The 26,636-nt window shown below is 34.8% G+C and overlaps 1 protein-coding gene across 1 annotated transcript in view; it reads right to left on the reverse strand.

Annotated features, from left to right (window-relative positions):
* pnt (ETS transcription factor pointed) overlaps positions 1-26,636 on the reverse strand; it is a 429,327-nt gene that overhangs the window by 355,946 nt on the left and 46,745 nt on the right. The window contains exon 3 of the mRNA XM_085948067.1: positions 21,236-21,356. Coding sequence (XP_085804193.1) covers positions 21,236-21,356 — 121 coding nt within the window. The remainder of the gene's footprint in view (positions 1-21,235; positions 21,357-26,636) is intronic.

Consider the following 26,636-nt stretch of genomic DNA (forward strand, 5'->3'; position numbering starts at 1 on the left):
GTTTCCCTACCTTATTTTTGCCAAGCCCCACTTCAACGCTTCAAAAATCTCCATGCCCCCCTATCAAAATTGTATAGTTACCTAATTCTCAAATATAAAATGCACAGAGGCAATACTATTTTTAATTTAAATTTCGTAAGTAAATATATATATTACATTACATCTCAGAAGAAAATGAGGGCGATCCTTGTGCTATGCTTCGTCTTGAAATGATTTTCAAGATGACCTTTTTGCCCCCCAAAACATTCAAATTGCTCCCCGGTGGGGCGTACGCGCCACGTTGGGAATCACTGATGTAGAGCGACATAATTTCATTTCCTACGCGCCCTATCATCGAGTATCCACATTTCTTGACATTTGATATTATTGAGAACACATTGAAAATACATGTAACCATTGATATACTACTAGATGAATCATATGCTTCTTAAAATGACGCCCGATTTTAAGCGACTCGGCCTTTGTTAAAACTTACTGAGTAAGCCCGGTCTAGCTTGCATCTTACTCTAACTAATAGTCAGCGCATGACGACTTGCTCTGTCTGTTTTGCGTTGCAGCCACCCTTAGGTTCACTATTCCAAGAACGCAAATTTAGTTTTACAGCCAGGGCAATACGGGTGAAATTCGGGAATCCATGTTAACGGTCTTAACGCATTATACCTACAAGGAAATATTATAAGACGATATTCGTTATATCTTTTGTGGTACATTTTTAAAATTACACTTGTATGGGAACTGCTCATCTAGTAGTATATCAATGCATGCAACCAATAAAGTAAAAAGTAACAGGGTAGTTGTGATTTATGGTATTATTGGCTGTATCTTGAGTCGTCATAAATCGATGACATATCACGACTCGTTTTTAAACTCATTGTAGGTATATTGTTACTAGGTATCATAATAATAGTACATCCGCGTGACTTGTAAAGCGATGCATTAATATGGAGGGGATAATATTTCCCTTAATAATTCCGGCTAATTTTATAAATTTCGAATTGCGCGCCATACGCAAACAGGGCATAAAAATACTGAGAGACGGCGTTCGACCGGAACTGGAGACAAGCTCCCTAATCTCTCAGCTGGCTACCAGCTGCAATCAGTTGGCGGATGGCCGTTTCTAATGGTTTTATGTAAATTGTACGTAAAAATTTTCACCGTGGCACAGTTCGCCGTGAGCTTTCTATCGGAAAGAGATGACCGTATACTATACGGTCTCCAATTTTATTAGATTCAATATGAACATTAATTCAATTTTCATAGCTGATTTAGGCAAAATTCATGAATTCAAAAATGAAAACCTAACCCAACAAATAATCCAGTATATCGGCTATTTTCAAAATGTGTTTACTGCTGGCTTTATGTTAAGTGTAAACCGACAAGAACCGTGTTTTATTTAGACATGTCTTTTCTGTCAGTATCTACTATACGACCCAAAGAGATTGGATGGTCTTTAATATACGGTCATATATTTCCGATACAACATTTCACGGTGAAGTGTGATACGGTATACGTACAAGTTTCTGGACACGGTTTCTAATAACTAAGGGAAGAAAACGATAGTATTTTAACATGTTAAAGCCAAATTATTTGATTTTTATATCCAGAGACATGGGGAGATATTTAATTAAGTTTAAATAACAGTATGATGTTGAGTGTATTGACGCAATATTAATGATTCACCATACTTTCATATAACCTGCCGCCCCTTGGTTAGCACTAATCAGAATTTTAGATAGCCTTTAAAGAAATGTTTATAATTAGTATTACCTGCACCACGAATCGAAAAAGTTTGAAAACCACCGCCGTAACCTGATTACGAAGTGCAGGTTTTGAATCCTTTGCTGGCTGAAGGATAATAAATTCTAGTTTCAATTTTTTATAAAGATTCTCTGATACCTACTTGAACTTTTTTTACAGATCAGCGCTGGAAAGACGAGCCACCATTTATGATACTGGTTTATTTATCTGCACTGAACTTACTACGTCGGTACTCGATGACATAATTGAATTAAGGGCAAGAAACACGAGATACCTTTGCAACATCAAAATAAAATAAGTACGTAAAACATGTTCCAAATTTAAATACTGCAGTAAGTTAACTCACAATTTTAAAATCTCATTGTGGGCCCCACTATATAATATATATGGAAAATGTTAAAATTCTTCATTCGAACTATACTACAGTTCCAAATTCAAAATTCATTGCAACAAGTGTACTTACCTACTAGAAATGCTGTAAAAATTACCTTACCTAAGTAAACCTTACCAGCAGCAAACAAAATTTGAAAATAGGCGATATACTGGATTATTTGTTTGTTAGGTTAGGTTAGGTTAGGGTTTCATTCTTGAATTCATGAATTTTGCCAAAAGCTATGAAAATTGAATTAATATTCATATTGAATCTAATAAAATTGGAGACCGTCTATAGAATACGGTCATCTCTCATGTGCCACGGTAAAATTTTTACGTACAATTTACTTGCAACCAGATAGCAACGGATATTGCGAAATTTGACAGTTGCAAAAAAAGGTATGTTTGTAGTTTCGTGTCTAGGAAATTGTCGAAGGCATGTTTCGACTGACAATTATTATTTGATTTCTTGAATCCATTAAAATTTTTACCAATGGTGTATTTAATGTGAGCCGCTACCTATTCAAAGCAGAGGGTGACCGCAGCTTCGGGTAAATAATAATATAATAGATACGCGACCTGACTGAAATGTCAATGATCTACGCAGGTAGAAACAGCCCGCCATTGCTGAAAACAAATCAAACATCAAACTCAACGGCCATATTGTTCTGTTACGATGGTTTTGAAATTAGCAAATCAGTTACGTGATCCATGAATTGGAATTGAATGATTGGAGAAAGGACTTTTTATTGTATGATTATATTCAATTTTAATGCCATTATTTTCCTTATGGAAAGACATTATAAAATTGTTAAGAAATTTGTAAATATTATAAAATGCATAGGTGCGCATGTCACTCGGAAACTCCCAACGAATTGTGTACATTTATTTATCCGACTATATTCAGGCCGCGACACTGAATAGCGCATTACAATGATGGTGCTTACTAGTAATTGATTATCTTCGAATTTGCAATGCGGTAACATGTTCACAATAAATGAAGATTGTTTAAGGATCAAATTATTACTATTAGCTATACAGTGCTCATCATGTTCTACAAGCAGTTAACATATTATTACATTCGAAGTATGAATAATAACTAGTAGGTACTACCATCGAAGCTTGCAGTTTCGTATCACGGCCTGACTATGGTGGGCCTTGTGTTTACCTTAAACATAATAAATGTATTGCACTGACCAGAAATAATACAAATCAATTTATTTACTGAATTTTACTGTAAATGTTGCATTATAATAGTTATAGATAAATACCTACTTAAAAAGGTTTTTATTTTACTAGTTATCTTTAAACCGTCTTTGCAGTGAGTATTTAGCCTGAAACAGCTGTCAACGTCAATAAAAACACATATTGATCTATTATTCAATAATAACTGCCACTACTATCGAAGTTTACAGTTTCGTAACTATAATAGTGGTCCTTGATTTTTGTATAAAAGCATTAACTCTGGCATGATGTATTGGCATATATGCCTAGGACCATTTTTAAGATATTGACACTCTTCAAAACAGCGGACAAAAATTCAATTTTCTATAATTACGGTCTGATTTAATTGGATCTCAATTTGTACATTTTATAGTAGGTACCGAAAACTATTTTGAAGTTAAACTATAGATTTTGTAATTGGAAACCCATAAAATACCAAGATGGTGGTCAAATTTGAATTATCGATACCGTAAAGAGGATGTACCTACATGTACATACTACATTGTATCAGTAAGGCGTAAAACCCACTTAACGGAGCGAGTGGGGCTCTCGCGCAAAATTTCACAAGTGGCGTGTAAATCATCGAAAATACAACGTAATCAAATACGCCAGCGCACACTGGATTTGACGACGCATTGTGCCCGCCTGCCCCATGTGTCACCGTTGTGTGGCTGGACGAATTAACGAAAATACAACGTAGTCCATTCATTGAACACGGCGAGCAAAATCACGCTCTGGGAGCGTCGTCGATAGACGGGCGAGAAGCCATTATTTAATAACAGTGAACTCTTTGTTTAGTTATTGCGTAATTACAAGCCCCGAGAAATAATGTTATGAGAGACGCTGATAATAACAATTATTTTGTGCTTCTTGGGTCCCTTATTACATAGGTGAAGGGTAATGCGCGGGTGGGAGGGGGCCTACACAGTAGTGAGCGCACCGAACGCTTTTTTGGTGGGCTTTATGCCTAAGGGTTAAATCACATTCCCAACAACGTAACCCCGATCATCTTTGAGAACGCCAACATTAAAACGTTGAAACACGAACTGCTATATAAAATTTTAACAACTTCGTTAGGTACATAACATGTTACTGGTATCTATATTAAATTTGTTTATTGACATAAGTATGGAAATAGGCAAGTTTTAGCATTTGTATCTGCGGACGAGTGTCTGAATAATGGGTATAAGTTGAATACCTACATCATTTTTCATCCTCAAATCGCCAATAGGAATTAAGAGGGAGCCAATATATATTCTCCCTAGAATAGTAGAATGTCGTCTTATTTACCCCATCTTATTATTATCTTGTAAATTATGGAAAAAGGTATATTTTTTTTAATGTTTGTGATTCATATAATGAAAAAGTGACCTGCGGTGCAATTTTGTTAGCTTAATAATGAATAATAACCCATGGTTGATCTTTTTAGGTTTCCTTGTGAAAATATGTGCCCGCTACTCTTGTCTTGGTCATAAATTTGTTCATAATCAAAAAGAAACCTCTGTTCTCAGTTCTATAATGTAGGAATGAATACCTACAGATTACAAGCGATCGTCGCTTGTAATATCCTCTCCGAATAAAAGAACAATCATGTAATGACATGGATAGGATTACCCTTATTTCATTTGTCTGTTACATACCCAAATATTCATGAGCATGCTCGTTGATGAGGGTTCTTTTATTTTTCATATTCTGCGTCAATTAGTAACTCATTGTGAGGGTCCCAACTTACTGATGAATAATTAGCGCCAGGAACAATAACAAAGAGATGCTTCTCTATTGATATTTCGACGATATCACGATGTTTTCGCGGGCTTTTATATGCGCTCCGAGTATTATTTATAATAATATCAATCCATACAAGCGAGACGTACGGAGAGGAAACAGATAAGAGAGTGGAGAAGGGGTTTCATTCATACTGGCGCCCATTGATTAAACTTACAAAGTAACAAGTCGTGAAATATCAAGGTTGCCAAAATCAAATAAAACACCGCATTAAATTAGAATTAATGGTATCAAAAAGCTGCATAAAAACTTTCAATGAATGTTTTTATGGCTCAGATTAAGTAATACAAGTCATTCCGATACAAATTACTCGATAAAATCGGAATGGATATTTTTTGTTTGAAACAATTTGATTCCTTCGTTATGTCTATACTACTCTACGGATTACTAAAAAATACAAAGTCAATAAAATATCTATTGATTGAGGTCTGATTTATCAAAATGAGATGGGAGTGAAACAAATTATTTAGAAGACAAAATAATAATATACAACGTAATTTAGTTGAACAATATAAGTTATATATACAAAAGGCTGTTATCGGCGGCTATCGAGGGTAGTGTATCATATTATAATAAATTGTTACAATAAGTTAGCCGTCTAAACTGCTTATATCGCTCTAAAAGATAACAGCCAAGAGAGGTGATGTTAAAACATAGCACTCTTTGACAGTTATTGTGACAATTATTAACCGCCTCAATACATAAATATGATAAACTATCTTCGATAGCCGCGGATAGCAGCCTCGTGTATAGAATATATGCGACGGGAAAACAAAAATAATGGGAAGTGCGTCACCTTCTGGATGTGGTTGGGAGGTACCTACCTACGTTTTTTCGAGTGTGACAAAATATAAGATAAACACACGTGTTAACAATAAGTTATTTTCAATTACCTACTTATTATGTATCCATAATAAGTATTAAATGAACAATATTGTCACCTGTCATTTAAAAACAATACGAGAGTTACGGTAAAAGAACAAGCTACTCTAGAAACTATCATTTCAAAGTTTAAGTCGTAATATTCACGCGCATTGCTTTCATGAAACCAAACATATTAAAGAAAAAATAACTTCAGTTCGTTCAATTCACAAATAATTAATCAGTTAAAAATGAATGCAGGCACGAATATAATAATACTCGTAGTATGTTGAATTTGCCCCGCATGCTGTAATATTTTAGCTAGTGCCATTTTTACGTAGTGCCAACCCTGTTCGAAAGACAACGTGTAGTGACCCTAATCGAAAAATACTACAATGCAAACCATTATAATATATTGCGATAAAAAGATGACAGATAAAAAGTACTATAAAATATTATTTAAATACATACTTTACTAAATATTATCATCCGTCCTCAGTATCTTATCAAATTCAACCAAAGTGGGAGATGATTGCAATATTATAATATATTATCTCGTATCGTAAATTATGCCTAGACGTCAAGTCGATACGACTTAGGCTGGCCGCGCACTAGGCAGCCTGGTTGCGGCAGCCACAATAAGGGAGCAGCCAATTCTTGCAGCCAGCAGACAATGTCGGCAAGAGCGGCACTCAAAAGGTGTATTTGAAAGTTACATTGAAGATCTTAAAAAACACCCGGAATCTTAATTAACTATGCAAGAATGTCAGTCCAGTCGTTTAACAAGCTGTTCGAGATTCAATCATGGGAACTGATATTCGAATGCGAGCTTGTATTACTCCCAAAGAAAAATTATTTGTCACATTGAGGAGTATGTACATAAAACAAAGTTTTATGTTTGATTTTTTTTTAAATCATTTTACAAATTGTATATACCTATCCCACAATGGTTTACGACATTCCACTTCTCTAATCAAACTATATTAAAATACAATTTGTCACAGAATACGAGAAACGCCTGGCTACCGCGACAAGTGCGCGAAGATTGAGGCATTTTAAATACATTTTACCCTGTCGTATTTGGCTGCGCGCAGCCGTGGCTACCTGCGCAATCGGCATGTTTCGACTGGCTCCCGCAGCAGACGGTATTTGGCTGCGTAGTGCGTTCGCTTGAATACATTTTAATATAAATTTAAAAATCATGTTGGCTGTCGCAACCAGGATGCGGGAGCCTGGCTGTCTAGTGTGCAGCCAGCCTAATGATATAGAACAGCGATTCCCGGCCTGGTTAAATGGAACACTGTGGTTCCACGAGAAATCGCATAAACTTTTTGGTATTAGAGTAAATAGATTTAAAAGGACATATTTTTAAACAATGAAGTATTTCGAAGAATCTTTCGTAGAAACTTTTCAGAGTATATTTCGAATAGATTATAAAATTTTTCGAATATTTGTTGTGGATGTGTATATCAGCATTGCCAGATGTCCCAATTTTTGAGGGAAATAGATTGTCCTACGGCGGGACAGCTAAATTATTCACAAATATTCAAAAATTCTATGAAAATGTGTAGATCGGCGCTGCGATTTATCGCGCGAATTTTTTTTGCATATATTTTGGATTCATATCCATGAAGAATGAAATGAGTTTTGAAAATATAGAATGCGGTGCCTGTATTAAATTTGACTGGAGAAGTAGATATGGGACTGATGTATGAAGATTTTAACACGCTGAAACCTTCTATTGAAGTGATTGCGAAAAAATTGAAAGACAGCTGCTCAGAAATGGCATCACTTACTCAAGTTATTTCCGAAAAAAGAGACTAGAAATATTTACAAGCTAATTTCATTTATTTTATTTTAAGCATTGACCGAACGGGTATTTTCTCAGATGAATTGAAAATGGTCAGATGCAAGAAACAGAATATGAACTCTTTTATAGTGTTAACTGTCAATGCATGGTGGACATGCATTGTATTATTAATTTAATTTAATAAAACGCAAATTTGTATAGTACTTATTCCACTCTTATTAATATCTGGACCGGCGGACGAAATCGGTCTATTCGGATCGGATCAAATCTATTGAGTTGATAAAATCGGAATTACTTGTTCAATTCAACATGTTATAATTATTCTACTCATGTGCTGAATTTTTCGAATACATTAGACAGCAGAACGAAACTCTTCAGCCAAGTACAATTAATAGGCTGGTGCTGGTGCTGGGACAAAAAATTGTTTACTATTGGTATTTTGATAGTTAAAGAGTTTTTTGTTTGTGTTTTGTCATTTATGGTTGATATTATAGAGTGCACTATTTATTTGAGATCTCCACAGCCTCACAGCCTTACATGCACCCCTAGCCATTGTGATGCAATAAAATATGTTTGTATGAAATGACCAAATTAAAGCATCACAAAACTGAAAGACAAGCTTTTAGTGTTGAAAATATCCCAAAACGATATAATGTACAACTTGTTTTTTTTCTGAGATAAAATTGACAGTGTTTTTGCGATAGAAACTACAGCCGTTTCCAGTTATTTCTGAAAACAAAACGACAATGAATTGGCGTAATTAACGCAGTAACGGCGTAAATAAAACAGTCATAAAACAAATGACGGTCAATTAATTTACAGAATAATCCAATTTTAAAAACTTGAAACGGCCTGCTCAAATATTGGAAAAACAAGATTAATCTCCACCAAAAACAAAACTGAGCCATTGTTTTAAATTAGGATGTACAAACAATTAATTATTGCGTACGATATATTAATGGTGTTATTTTTTTGGCACAAAGGAATTCTGGATACTATAAACTTAATGCCAGTCCAAGCTCTAATTTTAAATAACCACCAATAAATAACTAGTTGTAAGCAAAATGATTAGAAAAATAAACCAATGTTTAAATGCCAAATGGGATCATTGAAATCAGGTCTGGTTTAAAATTTGACTTGATAGCCAAGTCCACATCTAATCACTTCATCTTCCACTTTCACTTCCACTTTTAAATTCTGGTTTTACACAGATAAATTTTGTGCATGCGTCAAGCAGAGACATTCGTTTCGCTGTCTACATTGTTCATCAAAGATTTCACTTCGTCAAGCCTATGGTCAAATCATAGATAATACAGCACATATTCATAATATATGAAATTATAAACGTCAAAATAAATACTGGTATTATATTATACTGATTACAATGATTACAACAACTTAAGTTGCAAGTTACAAGCGATTTAAATTTAATATAATATGACATAGTGACTACTGTCAAATTGCAATGGAAGTAACCGGTTCTATGTTTCCTTTATTTTTTGACGATCTTTAATTTTAAATTTTGTTTTTACACCAAGTACTGGCATGTCGTACTTTTTGGTCAAAACTGTGTATGTATCAATCCTTTTTAATTAATTTGTATAATCCTATGGGTTATTTTTTGTATTATGTCTCTACGCATAATCACAAATAACGGCCATTTTGAAACCGACTTGAGGCACGCAATGCGCAGACAACGCATGCACTGTGGCGGCTCTCGTGGTGCAGTGCGTAAGGCGCTGGCCTTCCACCGAGAGTTCTGGGTTCGGTTCCTGGTGAGAACACAATATTTATGTGTTTTTTTCAAAGCCTGGGGGTTTGTAATTGGAGCTGTTTGCCAGGATCCGTCCACACACGGGCCCGATTGGCCACGCCGACTTGATATCAACCAAGGCCAACTTTGAGGCATTCGAATAATAATTTGCTGCGTTATATATATGGAGGACGGAATAATTCCGATCCTTCCTTAGATTCATCACGTTCAACTCATGACTCCTCTGTTTCGGCAGAGTTTCAGTACACGGGTACAGAGGACACATCATGTCATTAAAGATAAATGACGGCAGAGCAAGTCAAGATTCTTTTTATTTTCTAAAACTCTTTCTTTAAGCACTCAGGTGCATGGTTGCTACATCAGTCCCGTGCAGCATCGCTTCGGTACAAGGAAGTGTGGCACTAAAATCTTTTCATTCTGACACGTTTATAGCGTCATGGAAGGCTGCCGTGCACAAACCGCGGCTGGCTACATAGTGGGTGGAGATGGGGCAACTCAAATCATTGTTCAAAATTACTAACATCCACCTTGTACGAAAAAGCAAGGAGATCGTTATCAATAATTCTAAAAGAGCATGTAGGTAGGTACTGTGATGAATTCGTGAGACAAACGGAAAAAAGCCCGTATATGGACAGGGCTAATTATATATCAACATCATCTTTAAGTTTTCAAATTACAATTTGTTATCATCAATGAATAAACATAAAATAACAGTTAACTTTGCAGAAGTCTCAGCGTATGTCAAAGCCCATCCAAGCATCTATAAATAATAAAATACATAATTAATTAAGTACATGCTTTCAAATAATATAGTATCCTATTTTTACGTCCATTCATATTATGTCGAACGAGCTGTAGGTAGAGGGGAAGCGACAATGATATTCGTGTTCGCGAAGTGACGAGCTATGTTGTGGATACTACGAGTATAATATATCAATTTAATTAATACTCCTACCTATATGATTTTTTCATCCTTTCAATATATTTGTGTAAACTATTTTTAACTACATAACAATTTTTTAATGCGAATGACATCAAAACTATTTTCATTAGCTTTGTAAACAATATTAATCAAAACTGAAACACTGCGTAGCAGACATGTGCTCTGTATGTGGTTCAGAATAAAAATAAAATTAAGCTGAACTAAAACGGTACGATCAAAATCACAAAGAGGACAGTGGGCGGAAAAGGGTTGTGCCCACGCTTTCAAAAGAATGGTTTAAACTGGTTTGATTAAAAACGTTGAAGAAAGCTTCTGTTATCCAAATGAAGCCTAAATATAAACTAAAAAGGGTTACTAATGCGAATGCTTCAAATAAGCTCTGCAATAAATTTCGAATTGTAGATTCGTTTGTAACAAACATCGAAGTTTGGTGGGTTGAGATTATTAATGGCTTATATAATGAACCATCATAAGTTGCAGTAATAAGATTAACAATCATAAAAACTCGCAGACCAATAATGTGCAATACCTACGTACATTATTTCTAACAAAACGTCAAAACAAGATTTTATAGCCGCATAATATGCAGGTCTTTTATGTCTACAAATTCAACTAAATACAAATTGAATTATACAGCCTCCAGAACAATACCAACTGGACATAATCATAAAATTGAAAGAATGATAAAAACCTCAGACTTGGCCTGGTGGCTCCATGGGAAAGATCTCATCGCATAGCAATGGATGTGGATTCAAATCACATATTAGGATTAGATCAAAGTTTTATTTAAGATTTTTTTCAAATACACTTTTTCTAAGGTTGTTCAAAATAACAGTATTACGGAATAACCATTAAATTAATTATGCAATACAAAATGGTCATATAGATCTCTCTAATAATCGTCCAAACTCTTTGGTGGGCCTGATTAATATATTATTAGATAGATACAAGTAATTACAAGAAACGGAAAATATTAAAATGGGGAAGAAACTATATCCACATTAATTTTAAAAATCGAACAGTAAAAAAAGACATACACTATTGTACGTGTAGTAATTCCTAAGTTTCGCGAAAACGTGGTTTAAACGTTTTTATTGTATTAATATAAAACATACGTTTTACCTAATAATAATAATCCATTGTCGTCCGTTGATCTTTTACTTCAGTCTTTCATTTGAATTCAATACTGTCTGATGATTGCAGTAATAATTATGTTCCCTCGAGATAAGATTGCTATTGCATAGATGGAGGGAAGAGGTAGAAAGAAGTGGGAGGTTCAGAGAGGTAGTGCTACTGCACTGCGCGCGGTCGTAAAAATGTTTGTTATGGCAACATTAAGAAAGAGACTGCATTACAACGTGAAATCAGTTGCTTATTTTATCTGCAATTGAACATGCAGTTTGTAGAAATACTAATAAATAAATAAATTTAAATAATGTCTTACATTGAGGCATGGTGCAATTAATTTAACGCAACAATTTGTAAGAGTTTATAATGTAACAACTGTATAAGTTTGGTTTGTAGAAATACATTTTTCTAATTGATTTAATTTTTGTAGTATTTTTCCATTTAAATCATTTTTTGTATCCCAGGTTTCGCCTATGGGTATCTTCAAACCCTATGTTTACTCACAATCATTCCAAATTATAGTCGACAAAAGCGCAGCCAACGTATAATGTACATAATAATAACGTAACAGCCGACAATGTGACTTAAGACATCGTTTGAACATAGGCTTTGTAGATTATATTTTGTAACATCCAAAGATGTTGAATAAATCTTATTATATTATAATATAGATGGAAACTATACATAAGGAAATGATGCAAAAAGAAGACTTTTGTCTACTGATTAAGTTAGCTGCAAGTGATTTCGCATAATAAGTTCAATGAAAGAAAATTTCACACTTCTATTATGAGATTTATTTGCCAGTTTGAGAGTTTACATATTTAAACAACTTACTGAAATTATTTATTATCTTTATGGATAAATGTACGCATACACTTGTCTATACAAATATTAAATAACTGAAGTAGGCTGTTTCAAAAAAATCTTCTGCAAAATATGTATTTCAAATTGATTTAGAATAGTTTTGGATTCAGCTGACGGTATGAAACGACAATCCTTCAGTGAATGAATGAATGAATGATACACAATGAATTTACAAAAAGCGGCAGCCATTGCTTGCTAATGCTGTGCAGTTTACCAACTTAATCATGCTCAATTCAATTCGATTCAAATGACATAGTAGAATTAATGGTGTATGACTCTTTCTATAATCTACATTATAGTCCAAATTATTTGACAACAAAATTTACAGTTTCATCTACACATACACTTATTTTACCATAATGATTTACTTATACAGAGTGATTCCGCCGCAATGACATATTAATGTCATTGTTCCGCCGTCATCGCAAGTACGAACGTTCAGTTAGTATTAATGATTGTGCGCGTCGGCAACGCGGGTTAACATTCACCATCGTAATACGCACTCCGAGGCCGCGCAAGCAAGATTTATCGGCCTTTTGCGATGAATGAATGAAAATAATATGAGAGATGAGTCTCAACAGTCAACTCCAAAGTAAAGTCTCTCTCCGTCAACACTGCCGCTGCGATATGATAAATGTGCATTTTTATTAACTCAAATGAGCGCAAGTTCACAAAGGATAACTGGAGAGTTATGTATAACCACGTCATCAAATCGCATCGCACAATATACTATCAAGTCGTACATAATCTGATGCATTTTAATATGTAACTAGCAAATATTGCCAGGTATATTGACAGTACCACCTATCAGCATTCTCAGACGTCTTCTTCCTGCCTCCTCTATCATACGTTTACGTGTAGAGTATATGCTTCATAACTTTGCACCTTGGCTCTAGGATGAAAATGATGTAATATTTTCTAAAAATATTTTTTTTACATAGTACTTATTTATTTATTACTACATATTATATTAATACAAGTAAATAGCATTTGATCTAATTTTATGCGAGGTGATTAGGCAAAGAGGCGTATCAGTGTAGTAAAAAGTGCAAAGTTATAAAACGTATAATATACGTTTTGTACGATATTTCAGACTCAATTACTTGTCTGCATCATCCTGCCGCATCCTGACTGCCGAACACACCATCGCTGAAGTAGTTCATTTGTCAAGCGGCGGTATTTAGCTGATGTTTCCTCCCCATCCATGCTTATATTTTTGATTACGTACATTGCCTAAGGTTGTAGTACTTGACACTCTTGACAGCATCCTATCTCTGTTATAATTACCTACCCTTAAATCTCTTGAAATCCCTGTGGAGGCCCATATGATCCTATTAGGATCGGACATGTTCTAAATATATCTTGGATAACACTAATTTCTCGATATATCACTCGATATGCTGTGATTTTCATTAATTTCATGATTGACGGTATTAATTTCATGATTGACTTTTATATTATGATTTTGATCTGAAATTATCTAACTTTATTTATAACTTAACGATTAGAATACCTATACAATATACATTATTTGTTTTCGTTGTGATAACACTGATAACAGTGATAACAAATACAACTGCAGAGATTGTCTTTGCCTATACTTTGCGTGTTTTTTGTATAAAAATAATTTAATTTGTGTTAAAATGCATAAATAAATAATTAACTATTATTCTTTTATTTAACGAATAAGACACAAGATTTGAGAACGTAACATTCCATATATTGAACATCCATAATTTGAAAATATCCCATGCATAATACCTATAAACACTAGAAAAAAACTTTTTGTAGAAAAAAATACGACACCCGACGGGACTTGAACCTGTATCCGTTGGATTCGCGCTAGTCTGTTTTTCCAATGAAGCTACTGGCAACTTAGTTAATTACGTTGATTTAAGCTAGTAATTATTACATGGAATGTTTATCGAACTTCGTTATAATGTTGGCTATCGTTTTTAGTATATGAAATTTAGGTAAGTATTAATTAATTCCTTAATTACTAACAGACGGCAAGAACCCAGCGGATACAGGTTCAAGTCCCGTCGGTATCGTATTTTTTTTTTTTTACAAAAAGATGTTTTCTAGTGTGAATATGCATGAGATGTTTGCAAATTATGTATGTTCAATAAATGAATAAATTGTTATTTATATACATTTATATACAACAAAAAACAAATATTTTGTGTGAAACTTGATAACTCGATCTAAATCGGGTAACATCTGTATTGATTTTTAAGTTAACTTTATTAGTGTGACAATTAAGGGGGTTTGTGAAATAATTGACAAATTTCAAATAGTTATTTCCCGCGTTATCAAAAGATTCCTTATTATTTTGTATTGTATAGAATCCAAATGTGTTTGAAAAAAGGCTAAGCTAGCCTCTGGATGACCGGCAGAGAAGTCAACCGGTAACTCCAGCGGTCAAGTGAAAACGTGATTGCCATTATTGGCCATGCCACCGGCTACCGGTGCCCTCGATTGGCCACGCCTGACCATACCTACGTACAAACAACTAATAATATTATGATCTTCGATGGTTATGATGACAGATTGTGGGTAGGCGACGCTGGAGCAGGTTCGATTTATTTTAAGAAATACCGTTAAATACCATAATCGACAATATGTTTATTTATAGCTATCGTATTTATTTGCCCGTAAACTAAGTACTTCTTAATGTATGCAATTATATCATACATCGTTATAGATATTTTATAGATAGAAGAATATTATTTATATATTATTATCATTGTTTGGTTTAGGCAGGAATTTTGAATAAGTACTAACCAACACCATCTCCTCAGAATATCAGTCCTATGCGACATTTTTTCTTTTACCACGGGAAAAACTCGGCTATAAATAATTGCAGTTCTCAGTTCCCAATGAATAGGTACAACAAAGTATTCATCAGAATCACCACCGCCTTGCGCTACAAATAATTTTCCAGGGTTTTTGCAAGGCGGTTTCATAGGCCCTGGCCGAATTCAAATTAGCAATAGGTACCCGATGCGGGTAGAAGAATAGTTTTCAATAAGGCATATTTCTCAGCCAGCATAATTTTCATTCGACTAGCATCAAGTAGAATAGTTTGCGTGCCAAAGTATTTAAAGAAACCTCGATAGTAAATGCGAGGTATCCATAAAGGCATCTATAAAAAAGAAAAAGAAACCAACATTATCTGTAATATTATGTATTTTTAATTCAACGAAAACAAAAGTGTGCACTATTTTGTCGGATCGCCCATAGCATACCTACCTAATAGTTTGGTTTAGGCAGGGTTTAATTAAAATTTAAAAACTAGTCAGCACTATCTGCAATTTGTATTATTAGTTTAATATAAGTATGACTGACAAAGTTTACTGTGGTACATAGTTATATATTTTAGACAGGAATTTTCAATAAGTAGGTAGGTAGGTACCTACTAACTATCACCATATGTAATATATATTCTAAAATCAAAGAAAACAAATAAGTATGACTGAAAAAGTGTACACTATATTGTCGGATCGCTCATAGCATACCTAAACTATTATGGTTTGGTTTAGGCGGGGTTTAATTAAAATTTAAAAACTAATCAGCACCATCTGCAAATTGTATTCTTATCTTATCTGAAAACAAATACTTATTACTGACAAAGTTTAGTGTGAACTATTTACGTCGAATCTTAACAGCCTACCTCTAAACCCCTCGCAACTAATTACGAGTACGTACAGTCCACTCCTCATTATTCAAAATTGCGACAAATTATTAATATTTTGGAACCATAATGTAGTTATATCGTCACATAATACAGAAAAGACAGAACTTTGTAGCATTGTAGCTTTGTTTTTGACGTAGGCTTTTGAATGACGAGTAAAATGAATTTCTGATACAATTAATTAGCGAAAGTGTTCCATTACGGGTTGCCTCTAAAAAAATGTTACGTATAACACAATGTTGGCTGAGTCCTCTTTCATACAAAAAAAGATAAGGCACTAAGAACTGTGAAAATTAAAAAAATATTAATTATACGCTAGAGTGTAAAATTAAGTATAATACCTATATAAAAGTATAATACTAAGTTATTACTGATATAAGTATACTTAGTAAAACCTATCTTAAATGCGATAATTGTTCCTCTAATAGCAAAACGTATCACCATATAAAAACGTACAATGATAGGTACGTTTACTTTTTAATATGCATAAACCTTATGGTTATTTATAAGTTACGACTATAAAAAAATATGATATTATCTCTATTATATAATATGTATATTTTATGTTTATATAAATATCTGCGGCGACGGGTGACTTTTGGAAAGAGGTAGACTGTAGAGGTCTGAGAAAAATAGCACACTTGTCAGGTATAGGTACTTACGAGAAATAAGAAGATAATACGATATTACTACTAATGAGTAGGTACACACTAATGACAACGACACACTAATTCGATGAAACTTGAACTGACGGCATCAAATTGAGCGATTACGTATTTTACAGAACATTAATAGGTAGGTACACAACAAAAATCATTAAATAAAATTTCTTTTTATTTTTAAAACCAATCTATTTATTAATATGCGATTAAACACCATAGAAATATGTTTTTTTTTTAATATATAATTTTTAATTATTTTGGACAAAGTGCATTCATGACAACTATATTATGCCCGAAGGTTTCAGGCGCTGCGATAGAAGCCTACCAATTGTCATACAATTCGATAGACTGGCCGAGGTTACGTGACGTAGAATCCATACGAAAAAAATCATGTCGCAATACAGCGCTGTGGAAGTCGGCCGTGCATAATCCACAGCTGTACAGACACGGCGGGTGGAGGAGGGTGTATTGAATTCCTAAACAAATAATCCGACCATAGTGGCGAACCTGCCTGCAAAAAAACGAACTTTACTCATTTTGAGGTTAACCAATTTTCACTACCTATAACCTAACACTACTAATGACAACATCGCGTCTCGCTTACTCTTGAATGAGATTGGAGAGACAGTCAGCACTTTTACGTGTAAATAGTTATTGTCACGATAGTTTAAAATACGCCCTATTACTGCTAGTCAATCCATGCACGTGTACAGGCGCTATAATGACCGATAAAATAATGTATTTTAGACGTCACATCTGGAGCTTTCTACATATTTGTAGGTCCTATCCACCATGATGGGCCACAGTCAGTCAGTGGGAGAGAGGTGCATTAGACGTAGGCCAGTTCGCCATACAAATTGAATAATTCGCTACATCCTCGTTGAGCGGGGCGGTCACCGCGGCGGGAGAAAGGTGGACGTGCCCCCCTGCGTACAGGAATCGCGAATCTATTTCTAATTTGTTACACTTGACGGAAATATTTTAAATTTCAATTGAAACATTACAATAAACAGTCGACCGATGTGGCTAGCCAGTAAATCATCAAACTAATGCCCGTCACGTCACAATCATGGAGCATTGAAGAGTGAACGTTTAATGACCAAGTGTCAATTTTCTGGAAATCTTTTCCAGAGAGCCGCGAAATATAGTGTAAACATATTATAACTTTGCACTTTTTACTAAACTGATAGGGCTCTTTGACTGATTACCTCACATAAAATTAGATCAAATGACATTCATTTGTATTGATATGTGTAGTAATAAATAAATACATAGATAATACATGTCAACATATATTTTTAGCATATATTACATCATTTTCATCCTAGAGCCGAAGTGCAAAATTATGAAGCATTATACTCTATCAGTAAGCAGGAAAATTAACGTAAATGTCTATATTTTTTTCTAAAATAATGCAAAATGCAAGTGAGTTGCCTAGAGTCATAACTCACATTTTTTAGTTAAGATCGTACTTCAGTGAAACGGCAAATAATTTTCAACAGTAGGTGCGACGAAATTTCTCACTAGTGGCCAATCGGAGACCGACAGTGGAAGTGTCTGCACGTCGATTTGTTTTGTCATGGCGTAGGATGAAAATATTCTTAAATCGTGTAAAGATGACTAAAAAACTTTACGTATCTACTTAAAAAAGAAAACATGTCGATGAATATACCATTATTATTAGTAATACAACAATAAACATAACATTAAATGGACGCATGTTGGATTTTTATGACAAATTATATTTCGTTCGGCACACGTCATTTGCACAATACGCGCATCGCCTAGCCACGATCTTTTTAGACAATGCCTCAGCTGAAGTATAGCCATAATAATGCCAAGTGATTATAAATGCATCAATTTATCAAAAAATAGGTGGCTATCAAAAATCACTCTTGGGTAAATTATATTCTGGCCCTGAGGTCTTTCTAACCAGCCAGGAATCTGTATTTTTTCTCACACTGTCTTGGCATAGCATAGTTTACATCTAAAGAAGAAGACATAATGTGGTCTACTCCACATATACCTACTTAAATCAACAAATCAACAATATCACTCTTTAATACTCATTATATTTCATTACTGTTTTGTGATTACGAAAAATAGTGGTGTAGTGTTTTTTTTTTGCGATTTATTCAAAACTAATAACTAGCAACTTTATTACTACACATTGAAAATAACATATTCTTTAAAACGTGTTTAAATGTATGTCATATTTTACCACGTCCGAGAATTGTATGTACCTTCGTATTACCATACCCAGAATATAGCGGCTTTGCCATTATTTTTGTATTCCCTGATTGTAAAAAAAAATTTAATGTGAGGGCGGTCCGGAACCTATTATGTCCACCGGATTACAAATCAATGTTAGAAAATAAATAATTGCACGTGCGGTCCATTTCATGTAACAATTTGACAACCTGTGATCGCGTCACGATTTCCCTTTAAAGGAAAACTTTTAGCGATTTTGTCTAAAAGGTATACACTTAGTCGCTCACCCAATTAGGGCGAATTTTATACGTCAAATTTGTGGCCACTTTGTCCAATATTGGCTTATGGCATTGGTTTACAAAGTTTTTCATTTATTTCACGGCGCTCTCAGTGTATAAAAATTCTTCATGGTACCCTCTGAGCCTTTCTAAGCTTTCATTATGTCGATTGTTGATTAGCAGTTTGAAGTCAGGTCATATCATGTGAATTCAACCCCGCGCGTACCTAATGCCTGCTACAAGGGATGGGCAGTTTAAATCTGTCTATTGCCTGAATAAAACATCCAACAAATCGTACTTACACATTGTAATCAAATATAATTGGGGTCGTGTGTTATCGCACAATGAATTAGGATTGTCTGGAATTAATATTTTTTCGGACAGTCTGTGGCGCATACTTTGAGAACCACCGACATATGCGAAAACCCAGACACAAAAAGCGCTTTGACTATTTTATATTTTATCAACTACATAAATAACACTGTTATAAGGCAAAGCCCTGCCAAATTGGAAATATAAAAATATAGATCGATATCCACGCCGCATCATCATTAATCTGAATCAATTCACTTTTGCATAAAGGCCATTTCACGCTGATTCTACTCTACACGGTTCTATGTGCTGTGTTGCCACCGACGTCGTATAGGTACCTACCTATAGTCAGGCCGCGGCATTAAATTGCGATTTCATATGGTAGTGCTATATATTATTGCTTAACTTCGAATGCAATGCGGTAACATATTTGCAACAAATGAAAAATTTTCATTGCATATTTCGTTCCGATTAATTACAGACCTCATAATAATATTATAAAGAGAGTGGTTATTGTTCGGCAAAACGAAGCCGTGTTTCTCGCGTATAACGCAACAGCAGAACATTAATGTTATTATTATTAACTTAACTATGACACGTTATACCATCATGTTGCTTCTCAATACGGCTACCAAATTTAAACACACCATAGTTTTATAGTCATACTAAATTAACTAAAACTAATTACCACTAACCTCATATTTAACACAAAAACAATATATTTCAGCAACACTTGTTCGCGGTTTTTAAATGAATGTAAAAATTCAAATCAATATATACCGGCGACATTTCCAAAACATATTTAATTCAGCCGTAGAAATTATATCTTACTCTAACGCATCTTGCGGAGATATAATCGTGCCGAATACTTTTTCATTCGCACGTATGGTTCGTTTCTGTTCAGGCCTTGTTACATACTTATTGTCATGTTTTTCAATATAAAATGATCACCTTTTTCTAGAAGCTTTTACTAAACATATTGCATTAAAATTCTATATGAAATAACACTACAAATGAAATTCACAGTTTCGTGCGGCGGCTACAGTAAACTGGGCCTCGGGCAACTTAACGATCTCACAGATCCAGCAACTAGCGATAGTCGCTTGATTAACTTATGTTCTGCGCATTTGTATTTAACGTTTTACGCAATCTCTAGTACCTACGTCTCCGTGTTATTGAATTAATTGTTTCAGTGTGAAATAGGTAATATAAAATTTAAGCATATAGAAGTGGAATGGGCAAGCACATTGTTCTATAAATAGGTCATCACTGGAAAAATCTCATCAATCAGTGATACTAATAAATAGACCAAATGGGCGACCGGAGCCCACTGGATCGATGTCATAATCAAGTGTAGAGGAAGTACGTGACAACTAAATACTACGATGAGGAGAGTAGATATAGAAAGAAAAAGTCGAAATCGAGCAATAATACATAATATGTACTTACTCTATAGTTTTATAACGATAAAATTCTTATAAGGATAAAAGTACAAAAGCTGCTAATCGCGCATCTGCTCCAAAACAACTGTTTAATTTTTATTTAAGTGTGTGACTTACCTTGTGAAGCCTCTGGATCAGATAGATCTGACAGTGAAGGCACCTTCTGCATGGTTCTTGGTGCTGTATCATCAGCCTCTTCTGGCTCCAACTTGATGGACAATCTTCCATCTCTCCAGGACTATAAGAAAGTTAAAAGAAAACAAATAAATCAGTGAATTGAATTATATTATATTTGACACATGCAAGATTGTAAAAATAATTTAATATATTTTTGACCATTTGACAAGGTATCCCCTTTTATGGGGGTGTAATTTAACCGGTGAATAGGTTTCAGTCAAAGATATTGAAGAAGACTTTCATTATTAATTTTCTTCATTTAGTGCTGTATTCTATCGAAGGCTGGCGACTAAATTGAAATATACCTCAATGTCCTAATAGACCAGGCTCTCACCGATGTTTCATATACATAATATGTGGACCGCATTCTGACAATTTTATTGATATATTATCGTCAGTGTTCTGGCAGAAGACACTAATTCGAAAAAATGACATATTGAGTTAGTTATACCAAAATGTTCCTTATTTCAAACTTTACCGTCTGGAAACCTTCTTAATAAATAAAAGTCTTTATTTTAAAGTCATCCTTTTTAGGATTACTTAATAAACTCACATGATAGACCATTTCAAACATTTTAACAACTTCAAAGTCAAATTACTCAAATCTAGCGATCCCAAGAATCGATAATTTTCAAAACATTGCACTACCGGCTACCCACTATTTATATTTTTTAAAAAGGGACAAATCGTCTTACGACCGTGCCGATGGCATGGTAAAAATAATTGTATTTTCAATCGATCCGTCAATCGGTCATTGTTTTATTGAATATCTCAGAACAATTTTTGCTGGGTTTTAAAAAAAATTAAAACCTCAATAAAAAAAATTGACCTCTAAAATCACCTGACAACATCGACATTATATATCTTTGTGACCCCTGGAACCTATATCAATTGTCAGAATGCGTTCCGCATATTATGCACACGAGACATCGGTCAGAGCCTGAACTAGAAACCAGTTATATCAAATCCCCAATGCTTTGGACATGATTCACTTATGGAAGTTGCATAGCCAAAAGCCTATGCTTCTACTGCCCTCTACTTTCTGTATTATAATTATTCTTTTAACTCAGCCAGTAAATACTTATGTTTAACTACGTAATATCAGCATGTGAAAGGTGAACTACATGTGTAATATTATATACTATGTACCTACTGTTACACCCCGTATGGTCCCCATTTGGGGATGTCTTTGTGTATCTGGAGAGGCCCGAGTCGGTATCAAATCCAACAAATAGTAAAGCGCTGATTACGAAAATAAATAATAACCGCCGCGCCGGCAATGCCGTAGATTATGACCGTTGAAAAATATTGCAACGTCGCCGTTTTTCGACAACGGCTCTCATTGAAAGCGAAACACAAGATGGCGGGAAGATGCTGCCAAACAGCCAAACAGTAAACACGCGAATTTCGTCCTCCGTAAAATAAATTATTAAAAATGTAACTATTATATAATATTAGCTAAAATATACCTTGCCGTTTCCAAAACAAGTCCGGTGTGTTATTTGTTCACCTCCAAATCCTAAAATCCAGACGAAAAACCATACTAAAGATAAAAGTGACAGCTATTTTCGAAAATGGAGGGAAGTGATACTACATAAATACATTTTTAAAGCCTGACATTTTGTACCATAGTTAATGCATTCAATATACCCATCATGGGTTATTGCTTCACACTGTGTATTTGTTTTTTTTTTTAATTAATATGATTAATTGTTGACGTTCCTCATTACCTACATAATTTTATTAATTTTAGTATACGGTATTACTGATATGTATGTTTTGGGCACCGAATTGGAAACTGACCACTATGCATGCATAGTGACGTCCCGTGGGGGTGGGCAATTCGAGGAGAATCATTTTGTATAAATATATATATATATATATATCATCATCAGCCGGGGTCAATCCACTGCTGGATGAAGGCCTCCCCAAGCTTTCTCCAAGTCTCTCGGTCCTGTGTCGTTCGCTGTCACGTATTTCCACCGAACTTTACCAGTTCGTCAATCCAGCGGCTTTTAGGGCGACCCAGTGGCCGTTTCGTACCCCTTGGGTACCATTGGATGACGGTTTTTGTCCAGCGGCCGTCCTTTCGGCGAGCAATGTGCCCCGCCCATCTCCGTTTCAGCTGTTTGGCAACGTCTATTACATCGCGTACTCTTGTCTGCTTCCTAACCCATTCGTTTCTCTTACGGTCCTTTCGCGTGATGCCCAACATGCACCTCTCCATGCCTCGCTGTGTGACTCTTAGCCTTTGGACATCTCTCGTGTTGAGGGTCCACGTCTCGCAGCCATACGTGAGCACGGGTAGCACACATTGGTTGAACACCCTACGCTTAAGACATAATGGTAGGTCATTCTTGAAGATACTATTCAGACGTCCGAAAGCACTCCATCCCAGCTTTGTTCTTCGAGCAATTTCATCGTGCATGCTTCCGTCCATGGACACCTGCTATCCGAGATAGACGTAGCTGCTGACTCGCTCGAGTTGGGTGCCAGTAATACAGATAATCGCAGGGTCCGAAAAACAGTTCCTCATCACTTTTGTCTTTGAGACATTTATCTTTAGACCGACCATTTGACTGACACCCACGAGTTCTTGCATTCTACCTTGGAGGTCTTTCGGGTCTTGTGATAGTATAACAATATCATCTGCAAAACGCAGGTGACTGAGGTGCTCTCCATTAATTGGAACACCTTTTTCCTCCCGTTTCCTAAATAAGTCCTCAAGAGTAGCGATGAATAGTTTAGGTGAAATGGTATCACCTTGCCGGACACCTTTGTTAATGGGGAATATATATATATATATATAAATAGCTACATTAACATAGTAATAACGAAAATATTAACAATTCAGCTCACTGGTTGGAAACAAATGTATTAATTAACATAAAACGTTTAACATGACTGTAATTTTTTGTCGGGATTGCGATGTCTAGTTTACTTCCGTTGCCCTTCGACGTCCTTGATGACCGGAATCCACACGTGCAGATTTTCAAATAATTACAGTGTGCGCACGGAAGTTGTGTTGGTCTTCGAATCTAAAGATACACCCCCTTTTACTGAGCGTCCTACCTATCGCTCCTGGTACACGATTTTAGTCTGTATCGAAGCGCCGCGCCATCATTGATTATCGATTTAATAATAGGTACCTAAACCTTTGCGCTCAACTAAAAATATTATTACAAATATTACCAAGTTATGTGAAGAAGAAAATCGACACGGATCGCCCTTATTCCCCAAGACAGAGCAAATTAATGTACCTACCGCAAAAATGACCTGTAAAAAGCCACTGTATTACCAACGCCAAAAAATCCTTAATTTTTGGGGAAAAAATATTTATAAATTTAATTAGTTAATTTAATTTTAGTTAGTGGTATATATTTTGTTAGGAATGTACCCATACAACACATTTCTAAGATATTGGAGTCATGAAAGGATGATAAAAAAATACTGTATAAAAAAGGGGCGGCATGTTGTCTAGGGACGTCACTGTGCACAGTGTGATTAATGGAGAGGATTTTTCATGAATTCATGACCGATTCTGGGTTATCGCGCTTCTCCTACTGCCGACTATAATTATCATATCCTCCAAACATCTTCGTCTAAGAATATAATGCTACGAATGCTCTTATCAATTTGATAATGCATGAAGATTGTGCAGGTGAAATTCAGTGACTAAAGTGTTATCAATAAATTTATACCTCATAATATTATTCACAGAAGGGAGTGCCAATCTTTTTTTTAAATCATTAAGTAGGTACGTCGAAAACATACAAACAAGTTTTCAAACTGTCAGAAAATATGAAGATGTTGAGTTAAGCATAACAATTTCTTATTCAACCCATAAGTACGATTATGACCACGGAATCTAAAAAAAGTATTAGAACAAAATTGTCACATCGGAGATTTTAATACCTCATCGACAATATGAGACTACTATTTGCAAACACGGCTCATTCCCAAAAACATAATTTTCGGTAAAATGCAACAAACTGTTTTACCGATTAATAAAAGACTAATTGGTTTGATTTCTTAGTTCATTTAAAATATAAAACAAAGGTAAACTTATTAAATTCAACATTAATAAAGAATATATTTATATTTAATGTTTCTACAAGCCGGGTTTGAAAGCAAAAGTTGGATTGAGTCGTTTCTACAACTTAACAATTCGAATTAACCGCCTATGCAAGTGTGTGCAACAATGATATACCACTAAAATGTTAGTCACATCACCCAAAAGCTGACCTCCTATTGGCTAACGTGAAATGCGCTGTCTTTGAAACTAAACCATTGTAGAACAAGTCACATTTAATAATAAATTCACCTAATAAAACCGGGCTTGAGGCTTCTGTCTTCAACAATATTGGAATGAGCCGTGTTTGAAAACGTGTCCGTACGCATGTAGTTCGCCGTATCACACTTCACCGTAAAATGTTGTATCGGAAATATATGACCGTATAAAAGACCGTTCAACCTCTTTGAGTCGTATAGTCAGTACTGACATAAAATGCACGCCTAAATAAAACACAGTTCTTGTCGGTTTACAAGCCAACTAGCCGATATACCGACTGGATTATTTATTAGGTTAGGTTAGATATTCATTACTGAATTTATATATTTTGCCAAAATCAGCTATCAAAATTGAATTAATGTTCATATTGAATCTAATAAAAAAGACCGTAGGTACGGTCATCTCTTTCCGATGAAATGGTCTCCACGGTGAAATGTTTTACGTACACTTACATGTACATAATCGTTTGCAGATAGTAGCATCATATTCAGAATAGTTTTTTTTTAAAAGAAGCCCAATTTGACAAATTGTATCAAACGGCCAGCATAATGGTATCTACAAAACAGGCTGAATTATTACGAAAATATGATTAAATGGAATTGGAAAATAGAAGATATTGAATTAATATTGAAAGTGAAAAATTCAATGCGTTTCGATCGTATCGCCTTTGTGATTTGTGACGATCGTTATCGCTAAATAACCAGTCAATATGATTCCTTCTTTGTGACTGTTAAAATATGATTTGGTGAAAAGCAATCAATTGATTGAACGCATTCACCGGTGAAAGGGCGACTACAATTCAACACAAAGGGGCGGTATAAAAATATCAATCAGGATTTATTGCTTTTCCTTTGCGCCCTTCTATCGAGGCATAAATAGATTAATGATAACTCAATGTCCATGATATTTTTTCCAATTAATAAATCTACTAATAATAGGTATTAGCTAAAAACAGATGAGTTTATACCTATACGTCAATAAATTATCACGATTTTCTGTCCTGCTCAATTTGCGGCCACTTCCTCTGTACCCAGAGACTTCGAATTCGGT

This window comes from Rhyacophila brunnea, unplaced genomic scaffold (assembly GCF_057557595.1).
Source record: "Rhyacophila brunnea isolate RB1 unplaced genomic scaffold, BYU_Rbru_1.0 scaffold_20, whole genome shotgun sequence".
In the NCBI taxonomy this organism is placed as follows: Eukaryota; Metazoa; Arthropoda; class Insecta; order Trichoptera; family Rhyacophilidae; genus Rhyacophila; species Rhyacophila brunnea.